General features: G+C 46.3%; 1 protein-coding gene across 1 annotated transcript in view; it reads left to right on the top strand.

Moving 5' to 3' along the window:
* Window positions 1-1164, top strand: part of SHISAL1 (shisa like 1) — a 48130-nt gene extending 46966 nt beyond the window's left edge. The window contains exon 4 of the mRNA XM_036758417.1: window positions 1110-1164. Within this exon, the coding sequence (XP_036614312.1) occupies window position 1110 (1 nt within the window). The 3' untranslated portion in view covers window positions 1111-1164. The remainder of the gene's footprint in view (window positions 1-1109) is intronic.
* Window positions 1165-12085: the final 10921 nt, after the last annotated feature.

Below are 12085 nucleotides of genomic sequence, written 5' to 3'. Positions count from 1 at the left end.
TAGCTGGTCAGAAGGACTGGAGTTTAATGGGCAGCCTTGTTCATTCCCCTGTACAGGCTCCATCTGGCCAGCATCTTAAATTGGTCTGAAGTTGTCAAACTTGGAAGGAAAGAAGGAAGTCTCACGATGAAGTTTCTATGTTTCCTGGGGTTCTGTTGTACAATTAAAGGACTGTGTTTACCAGCAAGGGAATCTTTACTTGGGCGGTGGTTAGCATTTCTTGATGGTCAACTTTGGAGCTGAACTTCGAATTGGGGATGTTGGAGGTGGGGGGCGTGGCTTAGAACCCAGAATGTCAGGGCTGGAAGGGACTAGTTGACTCCGAGGTCCTTTCTGGCCCTAGGTTTTAATCCTAGGATTTCCCCACCTAAAATCCAGATTTAGACCTGGATGGGCCTTACCATGCTATCCAGTCCACCCCAACCCCCACCCTTTTTTTATAGTTGAGGAAATTCAGCCCCAGAGAAGATATGCTACTTGCCCAGGGTCACACAGGGGATGGAGCTGAGGTTCAAACCCAGAGCCTGGGACCCTGAATCTGTTGCATGTGTCAGCCCTCTCCCCCCTGCCCCATTTATGTTTGGAATTTGTTTCTTCATGCCCAGGATAGATAAGAAGATGTGGAAAAGTCACATGGCAGGAATCATTGTCCTCCTTCTCTGATTACCAGAGGATTATCTATTCAGCTCATTAATAACCCGGGGCCTCCAAGGAGATTTTTATTTAATTCTCCATGAGAACTCGATGGCTATTCAAGCCTGTTTCATCTTCTGGGGATCCTTCAGCTGTCCCCCCTCCCTTCACCTTAAATGCTCTGTCCTATCCTCTGGCCCTCTCCAATCTTTTCCATCCTTCAAGGCCCAGATAAAGTCGGGAAGGATGAGGAGCCTTAGCTAAAGGAGCCCACCTGACATTGGGCAAAAACCAGCTCAGGTCCTGTAATGGACTCAATCACTAAGTATTCATTAAGAACCTTCTGTATGCCAAGCCCTATACTTGGCTCTGGAGCTTAAAGACAAAAATAAAGCAGCTCCTGCCTTCAGGGGGTTTACCATCTTTCAAAGACAGCAGCATCATTTTCACATGTTTCTGTTTGTTTGCTTTCTCAGAAAAACTTCCTGCTGTGCCTCAGGATGGGAGAGGGGAGATTACAAAAACATGGGCAGCTTCCAGGAGGAAAGACATCCAAGGGGGCCGAAGGACCAGCCAAGCAGGTGGTGGCCGGCGGCATGGTGCTGGCTTCTGTGTGACCCTTCAGCTGACTTAGGAAATGACGCTCTGCGGCCAAGAAGGGTGCCCAGGACAGCAGTCCATAAGCAATATTCCCATGTAGACTGGGGGCCCTAGAAAGGCGATGGCATATTTACTAAGGGACTGTTGGCAGCAGCCGGGTCAGAGCTGCCCTGGCCAGACCCAAGGGATGAAGGATTACAAATGGTTCAAGTCACCCTCCTCTGCCTTCCCAATCTCCAGTAGTCACCAAATCAAGCTTAATGTAAATGTCAGAATGTTGAATGTGAGTTGCTTTTTTTTTTAATCCAAAGTTCTCCGGTGAATGGCTCTCTGAATATGGGAGGGGTTAGCCAGCTGGTGATCAGCCAGGGTGTCTGGCCATCGCTTCATGGATGGGGAGGGGAGGGGGTCCTACAATGGTACCACAGTCAGGAGCCAGGCCCATTGTCTCACTTCCAGGGGGCCTTGAATTTCAAAAGGACACAAAAGGGTGAATCCCTATGGCAACCACCCTTGATCCAGAAAATAGCTAGTGGAGGTCTCTGGTTGTCTCTGCGAATGCCCAGCTCAAGCGCTGATCACAAGGCTTACCAGTGACCAAGTCATGGAATAATCCAAATATATCATTCTTAATTCTTTGGCTTCCTGGATTGCCATGGCATAGAATGTTTGAGCTAGAAGGTACCTTATGGGCAACCTCGTCTGACCCCTATGTTGTGGAGAAGGGGAACCTGAGGATTGAGAGGGAATGCAAAGTTTCAGGGTCACAGAAGCGAGTCAGCAATCAGTGATGTTAACTTACATCTCTACAACACATTGAGGTTTGCACAATGCTTCCCTCTCAGCAGCCCTGGGAGGTGGGTTAATGCGTGGATTATTCGTCCTCATTTTACAGATGAATGAATTTGCAGCTGGTCACACAACTAGTAAAGGTTGGAGTCAGGATCCAAACCCAGATCTCCTGACTCTAACGCAGATCTCTCTCCAACATATCATGTTGCTTCCAAATGTTTTCCTGTTTTTTTAATTGAATTGAGTTAAATCTCCCAATTATGGGATACCAAATTCTGGCCTTCAATTTCCGGAAAGAAGTCTGCCTGAAAAAGGAGTGTGTGTGTAAATGTCGGTGACAAAAATAGATGCAATTAGATTCAGTTCCACAAATGCTTAAGTGTATGTTAGAATAATAACAGTCCGTATTTCATCACTGAAAATGTTTCACGTCCATTCTCTCAGCAAATCCCCTCATCACCCCCACGAGGAAGCCAGGACTGTCCTCTTACTCCATGTTGCGGATGAGGAAATCAAGGCTCGAATACAGCAAATTGTCACCCCTACCCCCGCCTCCTTCCCTCCTCCATCATGGTCTCCTGAGATCAATGAAGAAAACACTGTTCATCTAAGTACTTTATCAAGTCTGTGTAACCATGGCTAAAAACCACAGTGACAGGGCCAGCTGCGCATGACTCACTGAACCCTCCACCCTTAGCATCTGAACCCGGGATGGTATAGTCCCACAGTCCACTCTCCTTGACCCCCATGGTGCTTGGAGGCGGTGCTCCCTTCCAGCATCTCTCAGCCCCCACCGTCACTCAATTGCCAGCCCATGTGGTCCACCTTGGTTATTGATCATTTGTGTTTTGCGCCCCTTAGCATGCAGCAGCAGGGCCTCCTGGCCTGGTCTCTGCACAAAGCTTAACACACTACACTCACTTCCTATCTTTGACTCTTAACAGTAGCTATAATTCTGCCTCATTATCCCCTCTTTCCTTCTTTCTCTGCTGTTCCTAACCAGAGAAACAGTCATCATTCCTTAGGATGTAGCTTCATTTGCTACCAAGCAAAGAATAAGTATGGAAGGGGGTACAGCATTCAGGGCTTCCCTTAACACCCCCCAGGTCCATTACAGGACACTTCTTACCCAGCCTCAGTCACTCTAGACCTTAGTAAGATACCCCTGAGCCCTCTTTGTAGAAGCGGCCCAAAGTGGCTCAAAAATGAATGGCTCCCTTTGCCTTCCTTATCAAGGTGGGCAAACCTGGACTTGATTCTCCATGCCCATTGCAATCTTTCATTGGTCTGCCTTACCAGCTTTCTATCCCATTCTCCCATCTCAAGGCCCCAAACCTACCTTATTTCCCATCATTCCCTAGAATCTAGCCAAACTGGACAAAATTTACCTTTCCCTGACCCAGGTCTTGGAGGTTGGGGGAGACCTGGACAGGTAGAGATGGATGGAAACAGCAAAGGTCTGGAGGCCAGAAAAGGGGAGGCTTGGCTTATAACCTTCACTCTGTGAACTGCCCCCCCCCTTGGGGACTCAGTTTCCCCATCTGTAAACTTACAGCTTAGACTAGCCAGTCCCTGTCCCCCTCTCATATTCTAGGCTTCTCAACACCAATCACAAGAGTATGAATTCCCTACCGAAAAGATGAACTGAGGATGAAACATGTGGCTTTGCTAATCACAGTTCTAAAGTTGGCCCCAGGATTATTTTCAAACATATACAGTAAATTCTGGGAATCCAGCATGATCAGGGACTGGGGACTTTCCAAAGAATCCAAGGTTCTGGTTAACAGTGAGTCACCAGACAGACCCCACCCACTTTATCAGACTTCAGAGAGTTCCAGTACAGTGTCTTTAAATCCACTGGCACGAAAATGGTATCGATGCAATTATGAGAGAATAAAACAGGTACTGGAAGGTGCTGGAAGATGAGGTCACAGATTTAAGGCTGGTAAGGACCTTTGTGGTTATCTAATCCTCCAGCCCCATCTTTCCATCTCATCAAATTACCCTCAATCCCTGACACTCCTCCTCAGTGGATATGAATGAATGACAATTACCCAGGCTCAGGAAACATCCTCAGTCCTCTCTAGGATGGTGTTACTGGGCATGGCCATGCCCTCTCCAGAGGGTGTGGTCATCAAAACCCCAAAGGAAGGCTCACTTCCCAGTGAGCACATTGAATGGGTCTGGCCCTCCTGATCAAACATCTAGATGTGGTTCAGCTTAGTCTGCGTCTCAGAGAAGTTATATGACTAATTCCAGGTCCCACAGGTAGCCTTGAACCTACAATGTTAGATATGAAAGGAACCTTAGAACTGAACCTGGTTTAGTGGGTAAAGAAACATGCTATCTATGTCACCCTGGGCAGGTTACTTAACGTGGTCTGAACCTTGCCCCCCAAAAACTGGATCTCTGGAGTCTGAAAAGCTGGGTCTGAATTACTACCTGTGTGACAACCCCCTGTGCAAAGTCACTTAATCTCTGCAGGCCTCAGTTTTCCTGAAATCCCTCCCTCCCAGCTCGAGATCTGTGATGTTGTCAGCATCGAGTGCCAGAGCTGGGAGACCTTGGAGCACCCTGATTGATTCTGACTGCATCTTATTGGACTTTTCTGTAACCCTTCAAAGTGCATTAGACATATTACTGTGTCTTTTCTCCTTAAAGTAACCCTATGTAAGGTAGGTAGGTAGGTTAAAGACTGTTATTCTCATTTTATGGAGGTCAGACTACTGGGCGGCTCAAGTCATCACAGGCAGGACTTGGACCCAAGGCCTTCTGACTCCAAGTTCTGGGCTGTGCCAACGATGACCATAATGTCATCTTTCTTCACTCAGTAGGGCCCTTCCCGCTCTCACAGTTTATGGCAATTCAGGAAGCATTCTGAGAACTTCCCATAGCTCAGGGTCACCAGAAGAACGCCGGTTACTGGCTGCAGAGCTGTGGGAGGTGCGGATGGACACAGGCTTCCAGGCACTGCCACAGCCGGGTAATGGAGGGCTGACCCTCACATTACCTGGTGTCTATTCCATGGCCTCCCAAGCTACCTTCACTCTTGTCTCCTCCTACTGTGAGTTCCTGCCCTGTCACCCAGTCCTTTGTCAAAAGAAAAAAATAGTAACGCCACCAACAAAGCTTATGTTCACAAAGGAATTTGTATTCAATCCTGATATGTGTGACCTACTGTATTTTGTACGGTTCTCTTCCCTCTGGGAATTGTGTGTTATTAATGAGCAGTTCTATGCTTTTTCCCTAACTTCCCCTCCCCCCATGTATGCTGTACTTGGTGCGTGTTTTGGACTCTGTATACTGAGCCAATAGTTGGTAGGTGCCCACTGGCTTGTTTAGTCTCTTACTCTCTAGCCACACCCGCCTGTACAGCCCTCACCCATCCCCAAGGTAGGGGACCAGGTCTTCAGCTGCTTCCATAACAACACACCTGGAAACCTAGTCGTTCGATTGTGAGCATTTGCTATTGACTAAGATCAACCTTAGGCCTTTAGTTTAAAAACACGTGTATCTTGCAGGTAGATTCCCATACCCACCCCGCATCCCCACTGCCACGACGCTCTGGAGCAGCAACAAGAGGTAAATGGTAGTCCTGTCCTCAGGACTTTGAGGTCTCTCCTTAACCGATGGATACAGACAGACATTGGGCTGGAAAGGAGAGTCGTCCATTTTCTCAGCTCGGGGCCCTGCACATCAATGTCCCCTACAAGCTCAGACACAGCCCCCCCCCCCCACCTAGGGGGCTGGCTGAGGTAGAATCATCCACCCCATGATGACCCGGCATCTTTGGGCTCCAAAAAGCATTTCAAGGGCATCGTTTCACTGCATCTTTGCAGTAGCCCCAGAGATAGAGGGTACAGCGATCCTTCTACCCATTTTCAGGAGAGGAAACAGAGGGAAGGTCTTGAGGGTTGTAAGTGATAGAACCAGAGCTGGAATCCAGATCTTTGGACTTGTAGGTCAAGATTCTCCTGCTGTCACGTGGGCTTTGTGGGCTGTCCAGCTGTTGTCCAGCTGTTCATTTTCTCGCCTTATGGCCACGTCCATCTCATCTCTGACGGAGGAGACGGAACCCAAATTCATTCAGATGAGGTGTTTGCGGGGTGCCCCCTCCCTCCTGGCCCTTCTACCTCCCCCTTCGCACAGATAATCAGGAGATGCGCATTGAAAACATCCCCCTCTGACAATCCAGACAGACTTCCCACCTCTGGTGGTGCTATTCCCAGCCCACTCCTCACATGTTAATTAACAGGGTACTTCCGAGCAGCACCGCTTCCTGATTGACTGACTTCCTAATGAGCTTGGATATTATGGATCCAGGAACCTCAGAAGATCGTGAGCAAACTGCTGAGCCAGGATTGACAACTTCCCAGGAGACAGCTAGGCGTTTGGGCGATACCACGCCAAACACTGAGACGTGGAAGTGAAAAATTGGAGCCCTTGAAGAGACCTCAGAGACCCCTTAGTCCAGCCCCAAACTGAACCATGAGTCCGTTCTTTAATACCACTTACAGGTGGTTACCTAGCTGCTACATGGATACACCCAGTGATGGGGAGCTCACTACCTGATCAGGTAGCCAATTGGAAAGTTCTAACTGTTCTTTCTCCTCTCAAGCCAAAATCTGCTTCTTAGAACTTTCTGCTGTTGCTACCAGTTCTACCCTCTGGGGCTAAGCACAAGTCAAATCCCTCTTTCCACTAATAGTACTTTAGATACTTATGTCATCTCCCCTCTGAGTCTCTTTTCTAGGCTAAATACCACCCCCCCCCCAATTTTTCTAACTGATCTCCATATAGCATGGACTCAAGCCCCTTCACCATACTGGTTGCCCTCCTGTGGGCATCTCAGACATACCAATGTCTTTCTCAAACTAACGTGTCCTGAACTGAACAGTACCCAAATGTGTCCTGACCGGGGAAAAGGACATCAGGACTTGCACCTCCCTAGTCCTGGACACTGCATTTCTCTTAAAACAGTCTAAAATTTCATTCATTTTCTTGTCTGCCACGTCACTCGGTTGATCCATACTGGTTTTGTGGTCCACTAAGAACCCCCGATCGTTTTCACTCTAAACTATTGTCTGGCCACAACTATATCTGAATCAGCTGCACTTCTATGTTACATTGATTAGACATCTCCCCTCCATTGTAACATACACCTCCACAATAGAATCCCTTCAATCTTATGATCAACTTTTCCATTCTGGATTTGATAATATCTGAGGACCCCAAGAAGAAAAGTTAGGGAAAGTACATGTTTATTACTTGCAATTTATTGCCCTGAGATGTCTCTGGCATAAAGCAGGGGTCACAGAACATCAATACCTACCCATAAGAGCCTTGGGGGAAAGGGAAAGGAAAGGTATTCCTGAGACAGCAGAGTACTTTGTCTTGTGGAAAAAACAGAGTAAAAAGCTTAGTTCTATAATAAAGGAGGCTATTCGTGGGTCCCCTAGGCTATGTCCATTTTATACATTTACCAGGGAGGGGTCAACACAGGTCAAAATTAATGCATCAAGTAAGCACTTTCCCCACAATCAGGCACTCATAGGATGTCAGAGCTGTAAGAGACCTGGGAACATAGAGCTGGGACAGATCTAGGACAATGACTCTGCCTGAAGCATTATATAAACCTGAATGATGATTGAAGTTCCCGAGGCTCGGGACATGGTCTGACCTACAGCGGGTGGATCCACATGAGCCGTTTCTACATTCTCCAGAAAACCAAAAAAAAAAATGCTTCCAGTGTCAAACCCAGATGCATAGCTCTGATAAGTCACCAGACAAAGGCAAATGACCAGAAGGGGTCATGAGCAAATGGTGCCTGAAGCCCATTGTTTGCCAAATGGCTCATTCTGTCACCCAAAAGGTCACTTTCACTGCAACCTCCTCACTGCAACAGACACTGTGATGCAATGGAAAGAACCCAGGCTTAGCAGTCAGGAGACCTGGGTTCTAATTCTGGCTCTGACCCTAACTCCCTGTGTGGCCCTTTCTCTGCCTGATGCTCCTTTGCTTCATCTATAAAAGAAGGGCATTGAGAACAAACACACGTCAGAATTCTAGGTCTTACCGAAACCCTCCTAATCTGGTTTTGCAGACAGTGTGGAAGCCCTCCAGTCCCTGGTGTGGAGAGCACATTTATACCCAGTGTTGGGAAGAATGAGGTTGTGGCAAAGAAGGCAACTTTATTCTTGGATGAGCAAGAGTGGCATTATCAGTCTACACCCTGGGATTCCCATGCCTGGCCACAAATGGGCTATGAAAGAGTCCAGGACCAGAGTGCCCAATAGGAAGACCCTGAACCAGCTGCCGCAAACTACAACCAGGACCCTGAACACCAAACATGTCAAAATAGACTCCCTTATCAGAATCACATCACATTGATTGTTTGATGAAGGTTTACGTTACCCTCTGCACCATGTTAGTTACTGGGTCCTCAGCCAAAACAGATGCACGGTGCCAAAAACTTATTATGCCCCCCCATAGAATGTAAGCTCTTGGGGGGCAGAAACTGTCATTTTGGTCTTGACACCCCCATTCCTCCCACAGTGGCTGACACAGGGTAGGCATTTGATTAATGTTTTTGCATCAAATTGAATTAAACATCAAAGATTTCGGTCATTTCTGATATCCATCAATAATGAACCTCTGGCATCACAAGTCGTTTCTTTTAAGACTTATAACACTGTGCCAATCCCTGCATGGATGTATACCCAACCAAGAGTTGGCAGCCTTGTAGCAGCTCCTCTCCACAAATTTGGATTCACCTTCAATAAGAATATTGCTTGAGAGTCAAAGGGTAGTATCTCATGTGTAGACAGCAGTGTTTGGAACAAAAAATGATGCATAGGACAGGACACAGATGGTGCCACTGTGCTCCCTTGCCACTATTGGCAATGTGGCACTAGTCAAGAATGCAGATTCCATAACACAGCTAGCAATGAATGTTTGGAAGGTTTGAATTCTTTGGTGCAATTAGACATGCCACTGCTATTAAAAATTTCTCCTTGGGCTATATCCCAACTTTGTTATGGCATCAAACACCTGGCAAAGAAGACACAATCAAGTCTGCAATGGGCACACTGTCCCTCTGAAAATGGCAGGGATGACCATGAAAGGAGTTTCCATGGCAGCTGCATCACCTTGCTGTGTCCACACACATACACACACACACAAGGAGAGGAAAGCAGCTGGTATATTGGCCAAGTTTTCTGTCTTGGGCTAGATGACTGACCCAATGCTTTACAAACAAAGTGTTGAATGAGGTCATCACTAGATTCCAGAACTAGAAAGAACATTGGAGGTCATCTTGTCCTCCCTGTCATTTTACAGAAAAGAAAACTAGCCCAGAGAGGGGAGGGGACTTATCTAGAGTCACACAGGTTGTAAGCAAGCTGAAATTGGAACCTGGGGTTCTCCTGATGATAATCTTGCTATTCCAACATATCTCCTCTAGCTCTGAGATTCTATGATTCCTGTTACATACATCATCATGTCCAAACCTGGCCCGTTCTTGAGCAAATTGGTTCAGGGTGTTGAAATAACTGTCAATAAGAATCTGGCCCTTATAAGTTGGCTAATACCAAGACAAAGATTTCCTACTTAGAAACTTTTTTAAAAGTCAGATTACATATTAAACTCTTGAAGTTAAATGAGATTGGATCGTAGAACCAATTGAATTTCTCTGGCAGTTGAGTTGATCACATTAGGGATTAGCCAGAAATAATTCTTTTGTGTCCTCACCAACCCCTATGGTGTCATTCTGTTCATCATTTTCCCTTGAAGTTTCCATTTCAGAGCTAAGGAAATGTCTCACAACTCAATAAAATACTGATGGAGTCCAAGGCGAGGTTACTTGCAATAACTGAGAGGGTATTAAAGTTGAAGAGTTTATCCATCTTCTTGGAAATATCGCTGTCCCGAAGCAGCCTGTGTTTTCCTCTGTCCCCTCCACTGACCAGGAGTGGGCTGGTTGGGTTGGGATCCAGTGCTTCTGTCTCTCTCTTATCAACCCTGGATGGGCTCAGTCATGGGGTGTTTCTAAGAAACGGTGTCTGGGAAAACCAAATACTAATAAATATGAATAATAATAAATAACCACAACGTGTTTTACACTAAGCGTTACCGCGCTGCTTTTGTCTTTCTATACCGTAGTTTTTATAAAGATGTCTTTTGGTTTTAATAAATGAGTGTGATGTCAATTACTCCCTCTATTAAAATTGGCTTTAATGTTTCAACATGGCTCTTTGGAAATTTGAAAGTGTTTTCTTTGTCAGCATCAGGAGGATACAAAAGAACAGGTCGTCTTCACAACCTGTTCCAAAGGGTCAGCTTGCACTGGATGGAGAGAATGCTACTGGGGCAGGGGTGGGGACCTCCATGAAGATGTGTGTTCAGAAAGTGAAATTCACTGTCCCCATAACATGCTGTGAATTGGAGCAGGTCCCAATAGGGCCAAGAGAAACATAGCCACTGAGGCAGGGACAGAACAGCTACCAGAGTTGGATTGGGAGGTCAGGACTTTCCTACCCATATCTAAGACTAGGAGATCCCATTCTACTGGCCAGGGCATAGAAGTAGCAGCAAGTGAAGCAAAAATAGGAGTCCATTAAAAAGAAAGCAGAGACCAAGCTCTTCCTATACATCCCCTTCCCTTCCCATTCTTCCATCCTATGATAGAAAGTCTATAGACCCCAACCACAATACAGTATAAACCAGCTCCTCCTCTTTACCACACAGGAATTCAACCTTAAGATTATTATAACGTGTGTGTGTGTGTGTGTGTGTGTGTGTTTGTGTGTGTGTGTGTGTGTGTGTGTGCATTCCTAATCCCTCTGAATTCCAACTTCCCTTTATCTTGGAGTAGTAATACGTTTTCTTTACTATCATTCCTTTTTCTAAGACTTTTCTCCTCCCTTCAGCAGGCTAATTTTTCCTAGTCCCAGAAACCACTAATTTCTGTGATACCTTCCCTAACAACCCAGTCCATTTCCATAGTTTAGAGACTAAGGGAGATCTTCACAAAAGAATCAAACAGACCAGGAATGCTTAAAGCAATATTGTAGCACATTTTAATTCACAAGGAAATACCTGAGGTCTAACATGAAACACCCAGGAGTGGTCACCAGAACCCTGGGCACAGTAGTCTTCAGGCTGAGACAAGATAAAATTAGAGCATCCCAACAGATGGTCCTTGGGAGGCTGTTCCCCCAAGACCGATGTTCCCCCAAGTTGGTTTCTTTGTTTGTTTTTAACCCTATCAATCAATGGGTGAGACATCTGGGTTCTTTGTTACCTCCATAAGCTAGCTTGATGACTCAGGCAAGGACCATGAGCTTATCAGAGGAGGGCAGGTGCTCACTCAAGTGCAATCTGATTGGTTTCCAATCTCTGAAGTCAAAGGGAGGTAGATCCTGGAGACTGAGAAGCAAGGACTCCTTTGTAAAAGCATATCACAGCTTTCAGAAATATTCAAAAAGAAAAAGAAGCAGGACGTAGACGTATTCAATGTGACAAGAGTGAAGATCCAGGGGAAAGATGGCCAGCAGCAATATTATCCCACTCCAAGGAAAAGGGTGGTTTTTGGACCATCGCGTTCTGCCCCTTGGCAGATTGGGTATGTTTTAAGACTCTTTCACACAACTGGGCATGCAGGCCCTCAGTGCCAAAAAGGAAAGGATTTGAACAACAGCCTTGCAAGAACATAGGGCAGGAAGTACATTCTACCATGAGGACAAGCCCCAACATTCCAACGCTGACGTTTTTGGCCGTGGGTTCAAAGGCTATAATCCTCTTTTGTTTCATTGGTCCCAGGGGCAGAGTCAGTATCATGACCTTCTCATCAATATGCATTTCTTAAAATTCCTTTTCCCTGAGACCAGTGCTTCAGTAGTTCCCATCAGTACCATTGGAGTCCCTTCCTCTAGGCTGAAGCTGGAGCTAGGGACCAAGTGTACATTAACTACATGGGCCCCTTTATCATACACCATTAACTAGTGGCCATCACAACTTAGGACTAAATATGCTGAGAATCTGGCCAAGCCACAGTCTCCCT

Source organism: Trichosurus vulpecula, chromosome 5 (assembly GCF_011100635.1).
Source record: "Trichosurus vulpecula isolate mTriVul1 chromosome 5, mTriVul1.pri, whole genome shotgun sequence".
Taxonomy (NCBI): domain Eukaryota; kingdom Metazoa; phylum Chordata; class Mammalia; order Diprotodontia; family Phalangeridae; genus Trichosurus; species Trichosurus vulpecula.
The sequence above is the reverse complement of the archived record's forward strand: the minus strand, read 5'-3'. Positions and strand labels throughout refer to the sequence as shown.